The sequence below is a fragment of the Gymnoscopelus braueri genome (assembly GCF_963280865.1).
Source record: "Gymnoscopelus braueri genome assembly, chromosome: 14".
NCBI classification, from domain to species: Eukaryota; Metazoa; Chordata; class Actinopteri; order Myctophiformes; family Myctophidae; genus Gymnoscopelus; species Gymnoscopelus braueri.
In genome coordinates, this window is record NC_137619.1 from 29,729,749 (window position 1) to 29,755,412 (window position 25,664).

Genomic DNA, 25,664 nt, shown 5'->3' on the forward strand with positions numbered 1-25,664 from the left:
CCGCGAACGACGCTAAAAGGGTCCTGGCAGCAAAGGAAGAGGGAGGGGAAATTTTAATGGCCGCCGGTGGCAACACAAACTGCAAAAAGTACGCATTATCGGCACAATTTTGACTACGCTGACAAAGAATGCATTCACAGCACAGTTCTTCGTCCACCGACGTTCTTTGTGGACCACACTCTGGTCAGTAAAGGGTTTGTAGTGGCGTTTTTCCCACATAATTGAACGGACTTTATCCGCTTGATTCGTATCGAGAGCAGGACTCAGGACTGAAGCGCACAGGCCCAGCCCGGTAGTTGGTGGCAGGCTAGGGTAGAGGCACCAAGGTCACGACAGCTACGTCACAAACAGCGCACAGGCCTAGCAGGTAGTTGGTGGCAGGCTAAAGCAAAGGCACCAAGTTCACGACAGTTACGTCACAAACAATTGGATGGGGTTTAAGCCATTCCAACAGTTAAAAATAGGTTTAAGCCTGTCTTTTTTTTTGTACTTGTACTAAATTCAGACATCATTTCAATTCAGTGATTACAGTTAGATAATTACTATAAATAAACATATTTTAAAAACATGACAAGTCTTCCAATGTTTTAATATTTTGATTCACTTATGTTTTTGTTTTGTTTTTTATTATTTTTTTTGGGGGGGGGGGGGGATTTTTGAGAATATTTTGATTTAACAATTATAAAAACAAAATGCAAGAAACGAAAAATAAGGGGATAATATTTACTCGCGACCCATAAAAATGGGTCCGCGACCCAAACTTGGGTTCGGACCTACTGTTTGGGAAACAGTGCTCTAATAGATGGGCCCATGATCTATTTTGAATCACTTCCGCATGACGCGACGTCACTGATCCATCCTTGGTATATTATCTTGAATGATTCTAATAGCGAGTAACGTTAGAAACAGGCGGTTGTTCATCTGAGTTGAGGTGAGTGTATTGTCGCTGTTCCTGCTCATATAGCCTATTTGTATGATTTAAAGTCTTCCCCCTCGTTTAGTAAATATAATAAAGTAATATAATATTCTGGTTTGCACACTGTAAGTGTTTCTGCTGGTTATTGTAGTTACTTAGTGTGAAATGTGATCTAACGTTAGCCTAGCCGTGTCCGTAGCTAACCGCTTCATATGAGCGGAACTTTACAGCAGTGTTGCCATGTCGGCTTATTATAAGCGACTTTGGGCTTCTTTTTCTGTAAAGTTGCCTGTAAATATTGGTAATTGCGGGTTGCGCTTTTTGGGTGGCTTGTTTTTCAAGTGTAGTTGCTTATTTAGGCTTGGTTCCAACATTTTAAATTATTATTTAAACCAATGGCTCGCGACGCGTTGTGAACTTGTAGATTTTCAAATAGCCGATGTATGTTTAAAGTGCTCATACGGCCCATAGTCGCTTCTTTTGGGCTTGTTTTCCTAGACCCGGTTGCTTATTTCTCTCAGTAAACCTGGCAACACTGCTTTACAGTCAACAGAAGGCCTATAGCTAGAGAGTTAGCTAACAGGGTTATTTAGCAAGTCTTGTGTGTAGCGTTTGTTGGCCAAACGTCAAACTTTAAGTGAAGCTAGCTCAAGTTGGCTTACTGGCTGTTGTTTCTACCCCGATCCATAACGCTAACCGATAGCTAGATCATGGTTTCTGAATTGACATGCTATCAGTTTGGCAAGAGAATGTCGGCTAATAACACTCACTGAGCTTAGCTAGCAGCTTGTACACACTCATCCTTCCTCTCAGCAGCGGCTGTGATCGTTATGGTGGACATTTTCGTTTCTAGAAAGAGATCCTGGTAAAATTGTGTTGTGTTTGATTAGTAGTTGTAATACTTGTCGTTCTTGCAAGCTATAACATCAAGTTTTTCGATGAATTCAATACACAGGACCTCTTGGGTTTAATCCTTTTAGCATCCTTTTGTATAGAACTGTACTTTGTCCTTTTTTTGCAAACTGTTAATAAAGTATTCAATCAATCAGTCAATCAATCACTAAACGTATGATTTGTGATTCTTTTCCTCTGACCACAGGGAATATGTAACTGTCGTAAAGCCACTACCATGACATCCAGATTCAGCAAGACGTACAGCCGCAAAGGAGGAGAGGCCAACTCTAAATTTGATGAGGTCTTCTCCAACAAGAAGCCCACCCTGAGCACCAAATGGGGGGAGACCACCTACAAGGCTCAGCTGGGAGCGAAGAGGCCCCAGCTGAAAAAACCTGATGTTCCCGAGCTTCCCAAGAGGCCCAGACTGGACGACTGCGATAGTGACGATGACCCGTTTGGGTTTGACAGCGACGAGGAGTCCAAAACGGTCACATCTCACAGTGTGCCCCAGTCGAAGGCAGATGAGGGAAGTGCCATCAGGACGGCTTCAATCCCGGCTCCACCACAGGTCACTGCCACAAGTAAGTAGTAGGCGAAAACGAATAATCAACTATGTTTACAAAGCTGTAATAGAGGAATGCCATCTGCAAGGGTTTGTTGGGGCTGAATGTTAATAATGTACTGATTTCGCAATATGAGAATTATACAGCATGTGCATCACAGTGGCAGCAGTTCAGTTGCATCATGATTTTTTACCTGCCATTAACCTGGCATATTTGTGAGCTGTGTATGTATATATATATATATATATATATATATATATATATATATATATAATATATTTATTTATTTATATAAGATCCAATTGGAACCTCTCCCTCCGCTGTATAGCTCCGAGATGTGGTCCCACAGCGTTGGGTGCCGGCAGGTGACGAATTTTAGCGGCCAAGAAAATTTAAGCCACAGGTTGAAACGACCGTTTAAATAGCTTTTTGTAGTGAGTCTGTGCCATGTTTTCTCAATGCAATCTTACGGGAGCAGCAGTACAGTGCATACAGACGGGGGTTCACTGGCCACAGGCTGACAAAAGTGATTTAAACGCCTGTTTCAGCCCGCCTGTAAAAGTTTCTTGGCTGCACAAATTTAAAATATCTGAGAGCAGGGGGGAGAGCAGGAGAGCAGGGACCTTTTTTAAGTTTTTGGATACGATTTGCAGTCGCGTACAAACCTCCGCGCACAATAAAGAGCGTGAGCGACGCTTTTTTTGATGGATTCGTTCCCAGTATTGGTGTGTGTTCATAAATAAACATCATGCTGGTTGTTGTAGTAATTAAAGAAGAGCTCCTGGGGCGCCCGCCAACCTAGCGGTCCAGGAGCATAGTTCATATAGGCTGTAAAGCCTGACAGCGCGTCGCGGGTTCGATTCCCGATCCCGACGACCTTTGCCGCGTGTCACTCCCGTCTCTCTCCCCGTTTCCTGTCTACCGCCACTCCGTACTATCAATAAAGGCAGTAAAGCCCAAAATTATTTCTTTAAATAAAAAAATTAGAATAAGAGCTCCTTCTGACCCTTTGACATAACTGAGCCTTTGGTTTTGGCATCATGTGTCAGTTTTAAAATATCAGTGAACATAATTTTTCCATGAATGAGTATACTAACTGCATGAAGGAATTGGGAACATCAGGTATACAGAATGTTTGTCCCAACTCATACAGGTACAAACAGAAATTCAAGTGTGGTAACCTAGAGAACGTTGCAATTTAAGCTAATGGTTTTGAGATCACATAAGCATTTGTGGTAACCTCGAGGGTTTTCCATTGGAGGATGGCAGAAGCCTCTATCAGCTGTTCTCTTTCTCACAGTCCTTAAAGGTAGGGTAAGTGATTTTCTTTGGTTAAAATAAGCGTTAAATAGCTCTAGATTCTGATAGTATTCATTCCTATAGTGTGTTTGTTAAGTAACAGGGGTCTCTCCTGCTCTTTATTAAACAGAAAATGTATTTTCAGGTTGTGATGCCAATTTGATCCAATCAGGCTGGAGAACTCAGCGAGGATACAGATTAAACAAGTGGAATTGGAAGTGATTGCACAAAGAAATGAGCAGACAAAATTGGAACTGGATCACTTAAAAAAATCTGATAAATGTGTACTCTCTCCTGATTGGCTGACATTTTGAAAACCACCTGAAAATGTATTTATTATTTATGTTTATCAAAGACCTGGGGAGATGGGGAGACTCCTGTTACTGAACGCTCCATATTTACCATCAGAATATAGAGCATTTAACACAAAAATCTATGTTTTAACCAAAGAGTATCACTTACCATACTACTACAGTTTGAAGAAGCTGCCGGAGTAGTTTGATGTGAAAGCGGTTGAATTCATTTTCCAGTTCATAATGGTCATCACCTGTCATCATCTGTGTACCATTCAGTGAACTATGTGATGACACCATGTAATTATTTTCATATCCACCCACAGATAAGCAAACGTCTGTACAGAAAGTTGTAAAGGACAGCCAGACATCGTACAGAAGCACACCTGTCAGCAACCTGAAACCGCCGACAATGATCTCCTATATTTCAAAGACAACCGCCTCTGATGACTGGAACTCCGTGAGGACCCAGCGACTGTCCTCTGCTCTCAGTCTGGACTCCAGCATCCTGGGTAAAGACTCTAATGTCGAGCCTGGAGGTAGCAGGGACTTCCAGTCCTCCTCGTACGCCGAGGATGGACACACATACACAGAAGGTCTGAGGGTCGCGGAGTTGGAGTTTCTAGCGGAGCCTCCCCCTGAGCCTCCTGTGGACACCACCCCTCCTTCCCCGTTCACCCTCAGGACCTCCAACTGCAGGAAGTACCAGCGGCCCGGTCGGCCCAACCAAGCCTCTGACACAGCAGACAGCAACAGCCAGCCCCCCGGAGTGGTATCCGCAAAAGCCAACAGTGTCTCGGCTGCCGGTGCAAGTAATACTATTGCCAACGCCAGCAACACGGCAGCCAAGCCAGCTGCGGCAGCAAAGCCGGCTGCGGCAGCAAAGCCAGCTGCGGCAGCAAAGCCAGCAGCAGCAGCAAAGCCAGCAGCAGCACCGGCTGTCAAGGGGAGGGGGAGGGTGCGGGACTACACAGTTCTGCACCCGTCCTGCCTGTCTGTATGCAACGTCACCATCCAGGACTCCATGGAGCGCACCATGGACGACCTGGCCGCCCCGGCTGCCCCCACGGACCTCGGAGTTGTGGGCCAGATGAAGAAAAAGGCGGATGCTCCGCCGGCCAAAACCGCGCGGTAAATGGCACATAGTCTCTCTCTCCTTTTGTCATGTTTTTTTGTAGACTAATCTGCTTTAAGGCTTTTGGTCACAAGACACTGAGATTTTCTGTAATATTGAGGTATATGCTGTATTAAAGTATTTCGTACATTTATTTTTCAACTGCAGACATGGTCCGTAAGTCATCTTCTTGACAACAGTATTTGTTTTTGTTTCTTTCAATTACATCTAAAATTTTACAACAGAGACCCTTTTTCTGCAGTTTATAGGTACATGTTTCCCCATCCTCAGCAAATCTGTGACTTTGTCTATATATATATATATATATATATATATATATATATATATATATATATATATATAGATGTGTGTGTGTGTGTGTGTGTGTGTGTGTGTGAATGATATATTGAGGTGGGCAGTCCACCCGCCTCTGGAGCCATTTGTTTAAATGATGATGGTTCATATGCCGCACGTGCCTCCTCTCTCCCCTGTGTCTGTGCCTGATTGACTGGCTCATCCATCCCTGCAGAGTCAATAAACCCTACCCCCCCACCGGTCTCTCTGTGTGTGTCTCCTCTACCAGGTTCCGGCCCACACAGACCAAGACCAAGAAGGAGACCAAGCTAGAGTTCTTTGGCTTCTCCACGGAGGACCACGATAGTGAGGAGGGGTCGGAGGGCGGGGCAGCTGTTGGTGGCAGCAGTAGCTACAAAATCAAGTACTTTGGTTTTGACGACCTCAGCGAGAGCGACAGCGACGATGAGAGCAGCCAGGCCAAGGAGAAGAAGAAGGCCAAGAAGGAGGCAGCGGCGGCGTTGGCTGCTCTGAGCAGCAGTGTGGACAGCCCCCAGACCAGCGACTCTCAGGACAGCCAGACGAGCAGCAACACAGGTGTGCAGCTTTCTCTGCCACGTAGCCACGATTCGCATGACATGAGTAAACAATAACTCAGCATTTACCATAGATTTGGACTTTCATTACACAATTGTAGAGTCACATTATGGTCTAAATTTAATCGCAGAGATAAATAGAAGGATCAGAAACGATAATAAACAGATGAATTGATTAAGAAAATAATTGTTAGTCGCAGCTCTATTATAGACGGGGCTGCACCTGATTGGTGTGCAAGTGCGCATGCGTGGTCAAAATAAATGTTGATCGGCAGCTCAAACGAAAAGAAGCGCTCTTGCGTACTGTCGCTGGTATCAACAATTTATTTATAGCGGCAGTTACTTTCTGGTTACATACTTCAAATGTCTATCTACTTCCTGTAAGTAGACTAAAAATAAAACTAGTTTTGACTAATCATTAAAACTTTTTAGAGTTCGTCCGTTTCTGTTTCTCAATCCGTGGATTAAACGCAAGATTTTGGCCAAAGTTCATATTTCGATAGGAAAACCATGCTCCTGTGACTTAAACAATGTACACACTGTGGAGGTGCGTTAAACTCTTTCAACCTCCGCAGAATTATTTGAGTGGTTCATTTCATCTGGCTCATGTTGGCTAAAGTAATGTTTGTGGTAGAGGAAAGATGTCCGCACAGAGCTGTAGCTCCAATAAAACGCTTACTGTGCATTGTCAAGTACACAAAGTTTCGGCCATGGTCGGCGTCTTTTCTCTATTCTCTTTACTGTTATTTTGTCTTGCACCATCGACTACTGGATGTGCACAGCAACTGTAGTCCTGCAGTCTGATGGATTTCCTAGAATTAAAATAAGCAGTCTGCCTTAATATGTTCTCTTAACGGATTCATGGCTTTTAAATGCGAAAAAAAACATTCATATGGCTCTGTTGCACTTAACTATGTGATGTGCTCTAAATCGGCACCGAAACGCTTGCATATGTGTAGCCTCCTATTATCCATAAAGACCTATTTTTATATAGAAGAAATGGTCAAATATTCTGCAAAGTTTTAGGGTGTGTACCAAGCAACCTCTCCAGTAGCTCTCCTGAGAACTAGACAAAAAAGTTATGTTCACCCTGATTATAGACATGTTTTTGCCGGACATCTGTTATCCGTGCCCGCTTCTCGCTCATGACTCGATTTGCACCGAAAGTTAATTAAAAAGTAAAATAAACAGCCACAAAGCTGTTTTTGAAGTAATGAGGATATGACTGCTGCTGCTGCATACATACAAGAGACTTGAATTATACTCTGAGAGCTGTGTTGGAGTTTATCACAACTATACATTATATTATAAAGTTTTGCTGTTAATCATGAACTTTCAATTAATTAGGTATTCTCTACTTTTGATTCTTCGTTAACTGTAATGGAATGTGAAAACAATTTCCAGACCATGTATTCAAGGCTTGTAAGTAATTGATAGAAAAAAGTAATTTTGGGGGTGAAGTACTGCTTTAATTTTGCATAATGAACACAGGCCAATATAGTAAATTACACTGTGGTCTCTGGACAGATGGGTGTGACTTCGCTGACGACTGCAAATCAGGGAAGCCTAACGACAAATCCAAGGACGCTGGAACCAAAAAGATCTTCAGTGGACCCAAAAAGGTCTGGGGCCTTGCCAGGGTTTGTTATTGTCTGCCTGTCCTCACTGCCACACATTTCCTCTTTATGAGGCATCAGGAATGTTTTTTTCTTTGTCTTGTTTTTCCTAACAGTAATTGCTATTGTGAGTGTATTGTAATTACACAGACTACACTGTTGAACAGGTCAGGCAGTAATGTCTGGTTGTTATCTCAGGGTCGGGCTGATGCCCATCTGCATGACTCACCCTTGATTGGTGGTGTTTAAGTGTATTGTCATCATTTGTCCCACATCACCATCTTGTGCGATGTCCTTGAGTTGCTTGTAAATTATCTCACAATTATCCCTGCATTCCTTATGTTTTTATTTGTTTTGTTTTTGCATACATCATCTAGAAAAGTTGCGTGTCCCCGGGTTACGTTTTTTGTACAAGACATGTAATTTCCAAGACATATTTTGCTTTGTCACCACAGCCCAGCACTCTGGCTGTCAAGCCTGTGTCGCGATGAAGCACTAGACATGCAGTATTTATGGGTTCTCAAGCTGCTTGTCCACAGCAGGTTTTAGGGTATGCTTGGGGCTTTTCCAGAGACTACAGAGTGCGTAAGAGCACACCACTTTGGATTTTACAGGGTATAAAGTGTGGACTTAAATTAAATTAACACTAGATTCTCAGATTGTGCTGTGCCTGTGTACTAGCCACAGCCAACTTGCATCGTTGTCTTGAATGAAAAACAAAGCTGGCAGCAGCATGTGTTTGTTCAACTAAAGAGATGATTGTCATTATTAAATCCCACCCATCTCTTAAAACACTTGATAAGCTCTATGTTATGTTGTAAAAAGCCCAGGGAAGAGGGAATTCCAAAGTTATCCGAAGGAATGATCAACACAGATTTTCAAAGTAATGCAAGCTGAAGTCTGGGCTTGCTTGTGGATAACTAATAAGCACCAGCTTGCGCCATTACACCAACCTTGTGTGAGACCGACCTTCTAAGATCAGTTATGTAGGACTCAGCTTTCCGCTTGTACTAACCTAAATGGGATCTAGATGTCATTAAAAGTCACACCATTGTGGAAATACTGTAGGTTGCTGAGTCCCGTCTGATTACGTTTGTCATTCCTGTTTTGACTCTAGCAAACACTCATGTAAAATCTCTCATGTCTCCCAGTCTCCTGCTAAAGCTTCATACAACGCCCGCCACTGGAACCAGCCCGAGCCTGAAGAGATGCCTCCGCCTGCCCTGCCTCGCGTTCACAGCGCTCCGGTAATAGGATTCTCATGATTCTATTTGTGTTTTTCTTCCACATTCAAATACAGAGACTTAACTTGATTTAACTTGTATGCAAACAAACACATTACACTAATTTCACGATACAAGATTGGTCTCACGATATTGATACGATATATGGCACTTTTTTATTATGAAAATATATGGGGGGGGGAGCAAATGCAAACAAATACTTCTGTTTTTGCATTATTATTATTGCCAAGTAATTAAAAAAATATATACATATAGTCACGAAAACGGATCGCGATATATCGCGGGACGATATATCGGCACGCCCCTAAAACAAATAAAGACAACCATTTAAATGAGCGGTTCTCAAACTATGGGTCGCGACCCAACGTGGAGTCGCGGGAAGGTGCTGTTGGGGTGACTGATGCGAAGACGTCGAAGACGGTCATTTGACTCCTTGATTCATCCAACTCCAACCCACACAGGGAACCAGCAACATGGGAACGACGGCACACACACACAACACAAGCCCTCGGAATATTTAGCAGTAATTATGTTCGGGTGGCTCTTAAAAGAGCTGTTTTGGGTGTTTTTGCTACTCCAAGTGGGTAAAATGCATGGAACCAAATGGGCGTCCATTTGTACCCTCTCTGAGTTAAATTAACACCGGTGAATTGGCGCTTGAGGGGTCCTGTGTACTTATCTGTGGACTAAAAGTCCACAGATAAAAGTCGCAGCATTGTTGTGGCAGCGCTACAATATTATTTATTCATTTCATTGATAAGATAGGCCTACAAATCTGTAGGAATCATATCACATAAGGCCAGCAATGTATGCTTTTATTTTAAGATGTTCTTTATTTCCACTTTGAAATTGCTCTATAAATAGTGTGGGATCGCCAAAAAATGTCCACCATAAAATGGGGTTGTGGCATAAAAAAGTTTGAGAAGTTACCCTTGATTTAAACAAATGATATATAATTAAGCATTATATTGTATGAGAAGACCATATAACTTTAATAATACAACAAACAAGCAAACCAAAAAATTACACATGAACAGAACTTTATTTAACTTTCTTCTACTCAAAAACATCGTCTTGAGTCTGTGTAGTTGTAGCCTGAGGCTACGAGCTCAATCCATGGTCTTGAAGGGCGGACCCAAACACAGCCGCCTGGATTTGTGCGTGGCTTCCTATTGCTTCACCAATCTATGTCCCCGCCTCCCCTCCCCCCCTCGGCCTGTGCACGGAGCACGCTGACGTCACCAAATTTAGAGCGACGCCCCTCTGCACTCTGATTGGTTAGGAGATAACAAGGTCCAAGACCATCGTTCCTGCATCGCTCCCCCAGGCTTTTTTTCTTTTGTAACAAAAAAAAAAGCCTGGGTTTCCGAGGCTAGTGTAGTTGTGGATCTAGACGCGATGTTAAGCAGATCGTGTGGCTTTTGTTCCTCCCCCTCCTACTCAGGCTACTCTGTCGAGCAGCAGTAAGGACAGCAACTCCCACAAAGACGACGGCCTGTTCAAAGCACCCCCACCACCGCCCAAAGTCACCAAGTCGGAGACCCTCCCCACGCGCCTCAACCAGGACATAATCACTGCACTCAAATGCAGAAAGGAGCACAAGGAGGTGAGCATATGGCACCCTGGGAGATGTAGTTTGTCCAAGCACGTAGCACATCTTGTATTAAGCCATTTTAACCACAGAGGAATGAAAGGAAAACAGAAAAGTTTTGGGACTGCCTGTGGTTTTCTGTACTTTTGTTTGCATGCTGCTACAAATGAATCTCTGCCGTGCCCCCTGCTTGGCCAAGCTGCTGTTACCCATTTCATACAGGGCTAAAGGGTTGGCAATCTTTGAAGTGTGGTGTCCAGCTCGCCGTAAATTCATTTGAATCGCAGTGTGGGCTGGAGGTTGCAGCGAGGAGTGTGGTGTTTCATTTAAGCTCTCTCGCCGTGCATGGTATTGGCAGATGGGTGTGTTGGCTCAAGATCAGGCCGTTAGCCGCAGAGTCCCTGAGGCAGTAGTTCTGCATCTAAGACGTCGCTGCAAATAGGCGTTTTCTTAACCTCGGGTACTCTTCTAATGTGCTGAGTGCGTACATATACAGGCTCACGCTCGCACACACTGCTGATCAGGCCATAGCTCTCGAGGCTACCCTGATATTGATGACAGGTATTACCGTACCTCAGTTAGCTAATGCTGCTAATGGAACCTGATCAAATCAAAGCTGTTGTCTCATGCTGTGTGCATGCGGGCAGATGAGCTTGCATGCGTGCGTTGGGTCCATCTTTGGACATTAACTATAGCTGTGCAATCAAATCTGTCAAATGCCCCTTCACTTCCCAGCTATACACAGTGGTGCAGCATGTGAAACACTTCAATGACGTGGTGGAGTTTGGTGAGAACCAGGAGTTCACGGACGACTTTGAGTACCTGGAGACGGGGCTGAAGAGCAGCCAACCACTCAACACAAGATGCCTTAGGTAAGATAATGATGTTGTAGTAGGGGTACTGGTCAAGTACATTTTTGCCCATTCCTTGAAATTCATCCTTTGCTTTTACCATTCCGCAGATGAAAGCTATTTGCTGCTAACCCCACACACTGTTTACTTGCAACTCTATCAGTTTTCTACTCTTAGCTGTGACTCATGCGGTGTCCAATTTAGTGTTTGCTCTTGCCTTCCATTTCTATCAGCCTTTCTCTTTCTTTAAATATTTCTCTCTCTGACACTTTATATTTCATCTGTTGTGGGTAGATAATGTAGTTTTATTGTTAAGTTGCACTGTCTGTCAAAGCAGGAAGGTAATTAAAAATGTGCTTCTGGGGTTGCCAATAGCCGAGTGATTAAGGCGCATACCACATAGCCTCTGATGCCTGACAGCACGTCCCCGGTTTTATTCCCGAGCCAGTTGGACATTTTGCTGCATGTCACTCCCTGAATCTCTCCATGGTTCGGTCTCTCTACCGAGATATACCTCTCTATCAATAAACGGCAAGAAAAGCCTGGGGTGTAAGAAAATAGCTTCATCTTTGGAAAGTGAAGACACCTTTTGTTTCAGCATTTGATCTATAGTAGATAGGAGGTTTTATAGCAAATAAGTTGGAGGATGCCAGCCTCCTTATGGATTACTTTTCAGTGTTAAGATCTATAAAGCGCAGAGAGGGTTACAAAACATGAAAGAACCGCAACACAGATATAAGATAAGACTTTTATTGATCCCGCGAGGGAAATTCAGAATGCAACACAGAATGCATCACACACAGTGACACAGCTGGAATCTGCATCACATGACATGTAAGTTGTAAGTACGAGCTCTGCCATGTGGTCGTTTCATAATCTACTAAATCTGTTGATTATTACTTGATTAATTGAAAATGCTTATCACTGAATCAAAACGGACACCTTCAATTTTAACCTGATTTGGATCTTTGGATATTTCATTTATATATTATGAGTATAATTAATTATTTCACTGCACAGCCTCGTCGTGTCTACACACATCGAGTTGATGAGGACCATATGCGCTTTCAGTCTGCTGCTCCCATGTTGCCACCGGCAGCTTGTGGGTATTTCAGATAGTATTGAATCGGAAGTGTCTGCCTGGGGTAGTTGTCCCCCTTTGGATAAATTGACTTTGTAAATACTCAACTCTATGAACAAACCTGCTTAACAAGAACAATGTTGGTGTAACTAAATGATTCTGAGGGGGGGGGGGGGGGGCAACACGTAGTGTATGTCCTCTAGTCTGGTAGGCAGAGACGAGAGAAGAAACTGAACTTTTATTGGGACAGCTTGATCAATCACCGGCGTGTCACTGAAGTTTTTCCTTTAGGCAGAGACGAGGAGAAGAGTCAGTAGAACACACTGCTAGTACTGATGAGCAACAAGAATCAGAATCAATCAATATGTACTTGTTAAGCCTGTTGAAACATTTGTATTTGCAATGGTCAACAATGACAACACTAAACCTCATTGATTCGCAAAGCCTGAAGTATAGGCAGTGGTCAATATGAATGAATAAATGTATCCACTACTACACCACTCTACTTCGTACAGATGTATGCTGTTTATTATTCTATGCTTGATTTTCGCACAGAAGCACAACCTTGATTCTATCATTGCCTAGATTGTGTTATAGACAATGACATTATGGCAATACTAAGTTACTATAGTTCTGTTGCAGTTCATTTATAACTTATAACTTTGCCTTTTGCTGGCACTGCTGTGGCTGGCTAAAGCCACTTCGTTGTCATACAACTGTATCGCACACCTAAAATAGATAATCTACAAACTCAAAAAGCATCGTGGATGCGAATTAAGCATGAATCTGTCTATCTGCTAACAATTCCAGTGCAAGCAAAATCCACTGATTTATTTGTCTTTACATGCACTATCAACTACAATACAAGTTTGCATTTCTTGTTTTACACAAATGAGACCACAGTTGATTCACTCTTGAGACATGACTTACTGCCATTTACCATAAAGTTCTGGCCTCTGTGAATGATGACAATCTCATCGCAAAAAGCCTTGATTTGATTTATTGGCTGATTTGATTTAGAACAAATACTCATTCAGAAAATGAGCATCCATATCCACATTTTGGTGACATTGCAAATACATTATTAGAAATCTTTACACGATAAAAAGGATTACTAAAAGGATTATTTGATTATATTTTATTCAATTTCTCCCAGTTCAAATATGATTATTTTGGGCGGTCGCGGCCTGAAAAGGTTGAAACCCACTGGTTTTAATCCATGGTCACCCATGATCTCCTTCCCTCCTTGTCTCCAGTATAATCAGCTTGGCCACACGGTGCGCCATGCCCAGTTTCAGAATGCACCTGCGAGCCAGAGGGAAGGTGGCACAAGTCTTCAAGATGCTCAGTGACGCGCCACAGCACCCGGTCAGTAATCTTTTGAAACTGTTCTCCGTAGATCTCTTGTGCTCTCCATCACTGTGTACATTACCAAAAGGACCTGATCGAGTTAATGAAATAATACAGCAACAGATGGAGGAAGTGCTTGCCAGGGTTCCAGTGAATTCTATGTTATGTCTTAATTTTTGTTCATTTATTTAGATGAATTTCAGCTATTCTCCCTTAGTGTTGAGTGTGGTGAGTTAGATATTTGATTTAGGTTGTAATTTTGGGAGGCCACTTTTTTCTTTTTTGGGGGGGAACCTTTTCACGTTGTTTAAACATGTACATCTGTCCAATCCATTTATTTAAACTCTCTCCCTCTCATATATAGAACCTGGCGCTGTGCACAGCCGCCCTAATGTACATCCTGAGTCGGGACCGTCTGAACATGGACCTGGACCGGGCCTGTTTGGACCTGATGATTCACCTTTTGGATGTGGAGCAGGACCACTCGGCCCAAGAGGACCAACTGACTCCCAAGGAGGTGGGCAAGGTCAAGGAGAAGATACGAAAGCTTTGTGAGACGGTACACAACAAACACCTGGACCTTGAAAACATCACGGTGAGGAAAAAACGACTCTGTAAAGTTACTGTACATAATTTTGACTTTTGCCGTTTAATGTTACTCTCAATCGGTTGCTGTACTTGAGGTCTTCACCGGTCCAAAATGACAAACCCTAATTTGATCCGTTAAATTTGTCAGATTAGTTCCGTTATTTGAAAAAAAGATTAAACCAAACCCGTAAAATTGTTCCGAGATCCTATTGATTCCGAGATATTATAGTACTGAGACCAGAGAGTATTGTATGAACTTGAACATTTTAATTGCTATTAAAATGCCATTATACCACTAGATTACAGCCTATAATAAGTGATCCTGTCCTCTCCTATAAAATAAGTGATGATGAAATAAAAATCTATGTTAAATAAATTAGTTGCAGTAGCCCACTTTTTTTTAATATATTAGTCTTCTTGGATCCAAGAAGACGTGACCCTTGGTAGTAGAATTGGACCCGACCCAGATGGTACTGAACCCATACCATGCGGGTCTCTGTATTATCTCAAGTTCCCGGTTTGAGTGAACCCGTAAAGACCTCCATGCTGTACACGTGAACACAGGTTCTTCTCTTTTTTAATTACCAAGAAATGTAGATGACCGTATGCAATGCCAATGCTAAATATGGCTTTAGAAATTTAAATGTGCTTGTTTTTATTTGTCAGAGCCATACCCAGCTACTGTATATTCTGGCTCAGAAAACGCATGTAGCAGCTGGAGCGACCTGACTCTTCAGGTCAACTGAGAAATGCAAGCAGAGATGCATGCAGTTTTTAATGCTGTTTTTAAAGCTTTCTTAATGATATTTTAATCGAAAACTATTAATCAAATGGTGAATACAGAAAACATTTAATTCAGATAATCAGCATCATCAATCACTTTAACAGCTGATCTCTAGGCTACTATTGATCCTTGCTTGAAGATGCTTAAATTGCCTGTTTGAGGGCATAGGATGGTGCTGTGGCTGCTTCCTGTCTAAGGGCTAGTACACACTGTAGGATATTTGGTCCAATTATGCTGTCGGGGACCTTTTTGGTGCTCGGCGACAAAACCCCCGATCTGATGCAGCCCGGGCTTTGATCGCCGAGATATTGCTCGCTGTGTGTGAAGGGCTCTGCGAGAGGATCTGGCCACGATAACGCTCGGCGATGCCTTCCTGAGATATCTAGCAGGTTTGATATTTGTCTCTGTCGCCGACTGCAAATCATGCAATGTGAAAGGGGCTGTGATCACTCCCCGAGAAGATCCGTGCTACAGCCAATGAGAGCATTTATTACAGTATGCTTGAATCAGTTTTGGAATAAAAACAAATGTATGTATCGGGTCTGGATCGCATCCTAGTGAACTATTGCAGTGGGTGATCCCTTGTCGGCGATCAATCGTATAGTGTGAAACCCACAACGATATATGACAGCCGATTTCAAGAAAGAGACTTGTGTAGTGTGAAATGCTTAACGATCTGATGACTCCCCGACCACTTCAAAAGTCGTACAGTGTGTACCTGCCCTAAGAGTTTGGTGGTGATGTTGATGTTCTTTATGTTTTAGTCGTGCCACTTGGCAATGGAGACGTTGCTCTCTCTGACCTCTAAGAGAGCTGGCGACTGGTTCAAAGAGGAACTCCGGCTACTGGGAGGCCTGGACCACATTGTAGACAAAGGTGGGTGTGCGTGTGAGGATATTTCACGTTCACACAGACACACAATCATAATTTTGGTTGTGAAAAAGGATAATTTCTGCTTCTGCGATAGTCTGCGGACGGGAGTTCAAGTGCTTAAAGAAAGTGGCATTTTGAGTTTTAAGCATATTTTGATTATCGCGATAATCGCAATTATTTTTCCCACAATTATCGTGACATGTAATTTTCATATCATCCCATCCTTTTTCCACTCCCTTGTTCCCATAAAATGGAAGTGAACAGGATGCTGATACGTCTGAAGTGCATGTGTGACTGGCGTGCCCTTACTTGTGGGGAGGAGTTTTTTTCCGGTGACACAGACATAGTGCCATTTCGGCAGTAAGAAATCTGTCAAGTAATAACACAAAATGTAATTGCAAAACTGAAAAATGCCGCAAATTCACAAGTGCTTATTGAACCATGGATGGCGTAAGGTATGCTTAAATGTTATACCTAAAACCGCTGAATCCCTACCGCACAATGCTCACGGGGGCATTTCTTTTCATGGGTGTTTTTTTTACGTGGGCGATATATCTCTCCTTTCAAGTATTTCCTGTCACAGATGAGCTGCAAGTACCCGTCGGCCTGCATTGAAATTTTCTGTGTCTCTTGTGTTGTAAATAGTAAAAGAGTGTGTGGAGAACATGAGCCAAGAAGATGACAAGGAGAGTCTGGTGGCCTCCTTATGGGGCGCTGAGAGATGTCTGAGAGTGCTCGAGAGTGTAAGTAACTCCACTGAAAGTGGCGTTTTCACTGCCCGAAGAACAAATGAATGCAAAGTGACCATAAATGAATAGCAAAGTTTAGACTCAACAAATATTTACCAGTCTCCAGAGTATGCCAATGAATGTGCCTTTTCTTCCCTGATATCTGTACCTAATAAATGTACGTTGATGTCCTCACTGCCAACAGGTGACTGTTCAGAACCCGGAGAACCAGAGCTATCTGATCGCCTACAAAGACTCCCAGCTCATTGTCGCCTCCGCCAGGTGAGAACCACTCTAGCCGGCATACGGACGGATTGAAGTTTGAATATTGTTATTCAATGTGGGGGGTAGGGTGGTTGAGATCCTACTCAAAGTGAAGGAGTGATGCATGTTCTGATGTGCATGAATCAGCTGTCAACAAAGCTGAAAGCACATACCTGAAGAGGTGGAGACAATTGTAAGTCCGCAAGTCCTGAAAGACCAGACCGAGAGATGGCTAGTGGAAATGTAATATCCTGTTAGCTATTGAAAAGCGCTGCCTATGTTCCTATTGATGTAATTAAACTTGCAGTACAGCCCTACTTCACAACAATGAAAGATCAGCTGTTACTCAGTGCTTGTTACAGTACATGTGCTTGTTGTGCACGTGCATCATCAAATTCAAAACTGCATACAAAATACTCTAAAGTATTTTGTATGCAGTTTTTAGTTTGATAATTATGAAAATCATTGTTTACATTAATGCTTGTCATCGTGCGTTGCATCTAATACATTATTCATGCACAATGATTTCTCATACAGATTATTACAATAGAATTAATGCGTTGTTGCGAGGTACTTCTCATGCTGATCAGCTGATTTTGAGTGCTCAACTCTGTCAACCGGAAACGTTCACATAGTGCTTGTAACTGTAATGTTAATGCTGCATGCCATATCAGTAATACTTGGTCACCGTAGAGTAATTAGAAAGACGCATGCATGCAGTTTGGTTTTTTAAATTTAATTTCTGGTGAACTTATTTGTTATGATTGGCTGCAAATCTTAAGATTACAGCCATGAAGTGTGTGATAAACCATTTAAGACCCCTGGTCCTCGCACTCACCCTTTATAGTAACCTGAAGCCCCCACAGTTCCCCGTTCTCCGGCTGGCGTCTATTTCCACCCAGTTGGACATTGTATACACTTGTGTTGTGGAACACCCCGAGTGTCACTCACACAGAATAAAGGCCTGAACAGACCAAGCAGTCTTGTCCTTACTAACTGCGACTTCGTCTGGAAATCGGGTGATGTCTCATGCACAGAATACAGCCCTGTTCTGTGCCTGTGTGAGAGGACATAACTCTCCTTATCATAATGAATAACATTATAGCCCTTTATACCTGAATTAATTGGCACATATAGTTTTTTTTTAATGTGGGAAGACCTGGTCTGAGAGCCTGGACTTGACTTTGAGATCTCCCTGTTCCAAAACCTCTACCATTTTCACCTCACATTAGTAAAGAGAAAAATGTTTGAACAAAGACTGCCTGGACTTTGCTTAAGTCAAAATGCTTCATAAAGTCACATAACACAATGTGCATCCTGTGCCTGGGTGTAGGATGCAGGCACAGACAATATGTAACACATCTATGTGCATTAAAAATGCTGCCTTTTACACTGGTAGCTGACAGGTTGGCTCGACAACCACATAATCACAATGTCTCTGGTTTGATTCTAGCTGGAGACCTATGTTGCATGTCCTTTCCTGCCTGTCTCTCTACTATCCAATTAAATTAAGAGTAGCTTGAAATAAATGCTGCCTTGGTGGTAAGCATACTCTACTGTCTGGATCTTTAGCTTTGCCCTCTTTGATATGTTGGTTCATATTATCGGCTCCGGGCACACTCCATAGGTGTCACGTCTGTGTCAAACGATGCCGGATACCCTCACGTTACCTCCTGTTGGGAGGTAGCCTGATCTTGTTACTATGATAATCTAACCTCTGCTCTGTCTACCCCAATCTCTTCCATCTTCCTTCACGCGCTTTGTCTCAATCTCCCGCCTGTCTTCGTTCCGGCCCTCTCCATCTCAACCCCCTCACTCGTTCAATCTCCTGTGTTTCTTTTCTTTCCCCTCCCTCACTCTCTATCATCCCTACCCTTGATCTTTCTCTCCACTCCACCCCCCACACCACCACCACCACGACTCTTTCAATTACCCTCCCTGTACCTGCTCTCACCCTCCGTCTCTGTGTCTCTGTCTGTCTTGTCTGTTTCCAGAGGCTTGCGGCACTGTGAAGACATGATCCAACGCTACAGCAGGGAGCTCAATAACAGCTCACTGTCATTGACGGGCACAGCGCTGCCCCACTGCAGCTTCAGCAATGTGGGCAAGGCTGTAGAGGACTGTATGAGGGCCGTCATAGGAGTCCTGCTCAACCTCACTCACGACAACGGTATGTTGTCACAAGCATTTAGAATGCTGGTCTCACTTTTAAAATGTAAGGCTGGTGGGAAATTTCATCGGGTACTGATGTATTTCTGCATGCATTCGAGGGGCAAAATTATTAATTGATCAGCAGAAAATGAAATTTCTATTTGCTAGGGGTGTGAAATATATATATACTTTTTGAAAAGTTGAACCTCCTGTTTTCTAAAGGTTTAACCATTGAAAACAAGTCCCATCCACTAGGAAACGGGTATACAAAAAGAAAAGGGGAACAGTCAATACAATGTATTTGTGGCTATATTTCAATGTAGGAATGAAATGACTATCTAAAATGTGCGCTGCCTATACCATTTTATAGATGATTTATTAACAGTAAGCAAGTCATGCGTTTGTACATATATGTATTGTACATTATTTAACTATGTTAGGGGCCATGTCCACAGAAATTAGTTTTTGAGCTGCCAGCGCTTCTCTGCCATACATTTCTATGAGTGCTCCTCTTCCTAGCACCGAGCATCGCTTTTCGGCGCTCTCTGCTTCCAGCGCCTCAGGCAGAAAACGGGTCAACTTTTGGGATGGGAGCGCCGCTCATCAATGTCAATTTCCTATGCAGAGGGTTGGAGAACACACGCCTCTCTCAATGCATATGTAGCACTCTGGTACTGATATTCAAAGTGCTTTGTCGCTAAAAAAACTCCTTATGTGGATACAGCCCCTTAGGTTTCATTTCATGCTGTTTTAGTTCATTATTTTGGCTTTGCCTCTAGCCTATTCTCTAGTGTAAGTGAACATTTATTTTTAACTGACCTTATGACATTTACGGGGTAAAAACAAGCTGCTATTGGTTAGCTTTTATTTCCTAAACGTTAACGATATGTAAATAATAATCCTAATGTGCATTATTTACAACTTCACCAACAAGTGAACACTTCAACTTGAGTAATCATTAAGCAATTTAAGTTTGTCTCTTTCAGGTCAGATAACTTGTGATTGTGAGCATTTACCATCATTTTGTACTTCAACTTATTATAACGTATTGACAGAGTAAATGCTTCTGAAAGAGCAGAGAAATTAATGCTCGGGTAATGAGGAGAGGTTGTGTGTTTCTGTCTGCAGAGTGGGGAAGCACCAAGACGGGTGAACAGGACATGATGATTGTAACAGCTCTCAACTGTGTCCTGCGGGTACCGCGCTACATTCCCCCGGAGCAGCGCTTCGACGTGCGAGTTCTGGTAAGAAGCTCACTGCAGATTACCTCCTGGAAGGAGCGGCAGCAATACTGATTAAAAGAACACTGCAACAAAGACAGCTAAAAGGTTATCCTATTTGCATGTGTCCTCACTCTTTCTCCATCTTTCTCTCTCTCTCTCTGTGTGTCTGTCTCTCTGTATCCCATCCCATCCTTTGCTCCAGGGCCTGGGCCTGCTTATTAATCTGGTGGAGTACAGTGCCAGGAACCGCCATTATCTGGTGGACATGGACTACATCGCCTCAGACAGCTGTCTAGAAGACAGCCTGGTGCAGCCCTCTGAACCCACAACGCCTGGGACAGAGGAGTCGGTGCCAACGTGCCCAGCTGAAACCCAGGGAGACGTGGCTGACAAGCCCAGGTCCTCCGGAGCCCTGGCTGCCCTGGTGCAGGTAGATAGTTGTGCCAGCCGACATTATAGTGCAAACATCAACAGACTGACTTTCTTTTCTTCAACAGCTGTAGGCAAATCTGTTTTTTTGTTATTTTTTGTTATGTGAAATAAAGAAAATTTAGCTGCGAGCTGTTCATGAATTTGAATTTGCATCATATGGCTCTTTCTGATGGAACAAATGGAACATTATTTTTATGTTTCCATATCACGCTGGCATATTAACGAATACAAATTATAATATTGCTATAATATGCAGGTATCAAGGAAGTCTCAAGTAGCCTATTCCATTTACACTGCCTTTATCCCTCCACTTGAGCTTTTAGCATAGAATAACATTCTATCCATCAATTCTGAGTTTAATGCCAAAGAGGCAGACTTAGGCCTCCTCTGTATTCAACTTCCTACCCTCACAATGCTATCTTAATTGTATTTATTAATGCTGCTAGAACCAAACGAGCTGCTCACTTGTCCTTGACAGTCTACTACTTTGCAATGTGCCTTACAGACGATATTTGGGAATGCTTAATGTATGTTGACCGCGGTCTGTCAGGATAGTTTGAACGTCTTGTTATCCAGCTGTGAAAATGTGTAAAATACTAATGTGTAGTACCCATTAGTATTACTCACCAGGCTGGGGTTTTTGACCTCACTTACAGGGACACGCGTCCTTTTGAATTATTAATAAAAGAGGCTCCCACATTAGTCCAGGCCAGTTTCTGAATGTATGCGGTGTCTGCCTCCGTCTCTCCAAGCACTTACTGGAGAGGGAGCAGGCCGCCATCCTGGCCGAATCAAAAACTGATGACCTGATCTGCGAGGCACCCAAGCCGGCACTGGACAAGAGTGGAGAGTGGCAGGAAACGACATCCGGGGAGATCCAATGGGTGACAGCAGAGCCTCCACCAGAGACAGATGGCCAGAATGAGAAAAAAGTCGAGGAGAAGAAGGAGGAGGAGGACGAAGAGTTGGACCTAAACAAAGGTAGGAGGATGATGACTCTCTTCTTTCCCTCCTTTGTGTTGAGAGATGCATAATGAGAATTACAAACTTGACATTTAACAACTTTTAACCATCACTCTCCCCTGAGAATAAAACGAAAACGAAGATTATAATTCATTTTTAAATTAGTTTTGGCTTAGTTTATTGTGACTTAATGGGATTTTCCCCTTATTTGCATCATAAATCAACAATGACTCAATAATGCACTTTCCCAGCTTAATTTGTACCTGCATGGTTGCACTCTCGTGGGATTGTTTGAGACAGTCTGCTTTTAAAAATATGACTTTTACTATAACCTTTTGAAATTAATTTTAGATATATTTCTCTTGTGGGTTGTAGCTCTACAGCATGCTGGCAAGCACATGGAAGACAGCATCGTAGCCTCCTACACTGCTCTGCTGTTGGGCTGCCTCTGTCAGGGTAGCCAGGTAAGGTCACACACAGCCACATAAACCCGCTGTAAATAAATCTGTGATTTTCCTCCGTTAATAATTATTTATCCAGTTGATTGGACGTTTTGTTCATGATTTTTGGATACGCTGCCCTCTCATCTAGAGTTCACACCTACGTTGCACCGCCAATCCGACTGATACGCCCATATATGGAGATCTCTTTATCTGTCAGTCATTGTCCCTTTTATGCCCATATATGGAGATGACGTGTGTGTGCCGCCAAAACTGTGGGAGGAGTAGTGGGACAAAGTTTTGAGTTGATCTATAATGGATAATAAAGTCGCCCAAGTACTATACTGTGTTGCCCCTAGGGGCAACAACACTAATTAGAAACCAAAAGTAAGAAGTGCTCCTCCTTTCATTGTTTCTATGGTAGAATTATTTCTGCAAGTCTGTGAGCATAACTACAGTAACTTTCATCCTGGTTACTGGCTATCTCTTTCACCTAAAGTCTCTCTGCGCCTCCCCTGCAATGCTCTGGCATGTATCACACTTTGAAATCCCCCATTCTAGACCCTTGACAGGATAAGGATAATTCCTTTAACAGGTCCGTTCATGAAAGTCCTTGTGGTCTTGTTTCCAATGAGGGCCTGTGAGCAATTAGGGGTTAAGATGCTTGCTCAGGGACAAATTTCATTTCATCGACGCATTTGCTGGCCTGGCCTGGAATCGTACCTGGGGCAACTAGGGCCTCTGGCTCCCTAGGCGGGCTCACTAACCACTCAGCTATGGCCGCCCCACAGTACCCGTGATACCAACGATTCCGTTGTATTCAAAGTCTAAGTGTTTATCCATACTTGGTGCAATATTACTTATCTACTTAGCAGTGCAAAACGAATTGCGATTATGCTAAATACAAACGATTAAAAGTGTACCTTGTTCCGTCTTTGTTTCTCCGATTCTCATCGGTCTCCCCAATCTACTTTTCCCCAGGTCAACGTCACTACTGTGAGAGAGCACCTGCCTAAAGGAGATTTCTCCATTATGACAGAAATGCTGAAAAAGTTCTTGAACTTCATGAACCTCACTGTGAGTACCATCTTCCTGTTGTCATCACATCACTGCATGCCATCTGACAGAAGATTTGTTTCAACACTTCAATCTATTCAGATTTATATATAACAGTTGTTATATGGAGATTTCTTTTTTTCTATAACTTCCTCATGATCAACTATGTACAAATTGTACATATTGTACATGTATGCCTATATTGCAGGCAAGTAATTCAACACGTAGCCACAGTACCTCTTTGGAATCTCCATGGGAACATCTTTCCCAGCCTTTTAAACTCTTCAAGATCAAATGTTGCAAACGCATCTTATTTCAATTTTCAGCCCTTCACAGACATGTCTAACTCAATGTGAAAACACTGTGATACAGACGAGGAGGGCTTTTATACCCGTTTACTTCTGTCAGGAAAGGTTGGAGGGAGTGTACACCACTGTGTCAACTGGTTTAAAGAGCAATTTACATGATAAGTTGACCAAAGCTTCCGAGCTCTAGCTCTTTTTAAATGTCACCCCATCTGCTATATTGTTGCCTAAGAAGTATATTGAGTGTGACAGAAGGAGCCAAATAAAAAGCGCTTCATGCATGCACACATGGCGCTGAGGTTGCTTGCTTATAATAGTGAAGGACTCTCCATTGAGAATCCTTATATCACTCGTCAGTTCACTGCCTGCAAACCTTAACAATACATATAACAGCAAATAAACACATCAGTAAAAACCTTACCCTACTTTTAACTCATTCACTGCCAGAGTTTTCCATAACAGTCTGCAGCCAGTGCCAGCGTTTTTACCTTATTTTGAGTCTTTTTGACAATCCACAGAATATTTCCCTCCAGGACGATCGACACAGTGTCGCAAAAGACGGAGGAGTGTCTCTGCTTCCATTGGGGGGGGGGGGGGGGGAGCGTGTCACTGCGACCCTCCGTTCTTTAGTTATTGGCTGTTGAATATAGCTTATTGCTAAAAACACAAAAAAACAAAGCAGAGAATTGTATTTTTATTCTCTAAATCCTTTAACATTGTAGTGGAAGGGGTGAAAATGTTTTAGATGACGTAATTTCCGGGTGGATCCTTCTCTCGAAGTCATAGGATCACTCATAGGTTGGTGAACAGCGCCATCTAGCGTAATCACTGAAAACACTGTTTTGTCGTGTTACACGTCATTGGCACTCTGGGCCTTGTAAAAAATTGGCACTGAATGAGTTAATAAAACACAATCTTAGCTATAAAATGGCTATTTGTATTAGTGGGCAGCCAAAAACGGCCCACCCCCATCTAAAGCTTGGACAGCTTAACATTTTTTTCATTCTTCTTTGTCCTGCATGCACAGTGTTCGGTGGGCACCACAGGACAGAAGTCTATCACTCGGGTCATCGACTACTTGGAGCACCTTTAACAGGCCGCAAGATGGCTAACTCATACTCTCAACACCACACAAGGGGTGGCGGTGGTTCGGCAAAACGTGTCCACTTGACCCACATAAGCGGTCATGAGAGTCTCTCCACTGTGTCTCTTTGACCTCCTCCCCCTCTGATCACTCAAACCGGTGTTCACTGCTGTGTGTATATGCACATATACTCACACACACACTCGTTACTACAAATGTCCTAGCAGCACCCAGAGCACAGCCTGAACCAAAGTTATGATAGCCAACATGGACACACAGAATCCTTCAGTCTGCTCCATTGAAAAAACGCATGGAGTCGAAGGACCCCACCCCAATTATCGTCGTCCTCAGGTTACCAGGAATCGGGCAGAGGATGGGGGTCTGGACCAGAGACAGAATCTGGGGAGCCTCTAAGCCACCTTGGCTTCAACACAGTGATTGACCTTATTCTTTGAGGTCAAGCCTGGTCTCTACAAACTTTTGGGGTACCAGATACCTGTGTGCAGCAACATCCCCCCCCCCCCCCAGTTGGAGTGTGATTCCTGAAATTGGAATTGCAATGGATCATTGCATTTTAATCTCTCTGTGTCCACATTTGAAGCCAAGGGTGAAATCATTGATTAACATGAAATGACAACACAAATCATTTTCATAGAAGTTAGAATGATGTCTCTGTTAACATGCGTGTGGAACAATTTGAATGCATAAATCTATTTACCTACATATTTGCTATTGGCTCGAGATGGTTGCAGATAAGGGAAAGAACTTAAGCTTTGATTTTATTATGCTCTGATGATTGTGCCCATTGTCTTGCTAAGCTGTGCGAGGTAGTGAGTCGAAAGACAGGCATCCCCTGATCATTAGATATTTTATTTTCCTAAGAGGCATGTTATTTTTTCTTTTCCTAATGAAATGGTTTAAAGGAATCAGCAGGTCTGTGTGATATCAAGTCTATATTTTATTGACTGATAATGGCACTTGAAAATGCTGTTATGATTTTATGAATGTTTGACTCCTTGCCCATTATTAATTTTAAAAGGCTTTCTGAATAAATTCCCATAAATTTGA

General features: G+C 42.9%; 1 protein-coding gene across 7 annotated transcripts; it reads left to right on the forward strand.

The window, feature by feature from the left end:
• Window positions 1-46: 46 nt before the first annotated feature.
• Window positions 47-25,664, forward strand: wapla (WAPL cohesin release factor a). Of its 7 annotated transcripts, XM_080448816.1 has the most exons (21): window positions 819-931; window positions 2,016-2,394; window positions 4,295-4,815; window positions 4,852-5,099; window positions 5,666-5,973; window positions 7,500-7,612; window positions 8,740-8,835; window positions 10,277-10,438; window positions 11,159-11,295; window positions 13,612-13,723; window positions 14,070-14,300; window positions 15,842-15,953; window positions 16,596-16,693; window positions 16,884-16,960; window positions 18,937-19,112; window positions 20,222-20,337; window positions 20,519-20,746; window positions 21,501-21,729; window positions 22,087-22,175; window positions 23,133-23,228; window positions 24,540-25,664. In XM_080448816.1, exons 2-21 carry the CDS (start codon window positions 2,046-2,048, stop codon window positions 24,603-24,605), a joined length of 3,564 nt encoding a protein of 1,187 aa, XP_080304942.1. In that variant the 5' UTR covers window positions 819-931; window positions 2,016-2,045; the 3' UTR covers window positions 24,606-25,664. The 7 variants fall into 7 exon arrangements, with proteins under 7 accessions (XP_080304938.1, XP_080304939.1, XP_080304942.1 ...); XM_080448812.1 differs by lacking the exon at window positions 819-931 and adding an exon at window positions 47-183 and having other exon boundaries at window positions 4,295-5,099; XM_080448813.1 differs by lacking the exon at window positions 819-931 and adding an exon at window positions 52-194 and having other exon boundaries at window positions 4,295-5,099.

What these genes read in the sequence shown, in the direction of transcription:
- wapla (XM_080448812.1), top strand. Translation starts at nt 2,046, where the DNA reads ATGACATCCAGATTCAGCAAGACGTACAGCCGCAAAGGAGGAGAGGCC. An exon ending in TGGACCTTGAAAACATCACG is followed by an intron (nt 14,301 to 15,841) that starts GTGAGGAAAAAA and finishes TTTATGTTTTAG; the next exon opens with TCGTGCCACTTGGCAATGGA. An exon ending in AGAGTTGGACCTAAACAAAG is followed by an intron (nt 21,730 to 22,086) that starts GTAGGAGGATGA and finishes TGTGGGTTGTAG; the next exon opens with CTCTACAGCATGCTGGCAAG.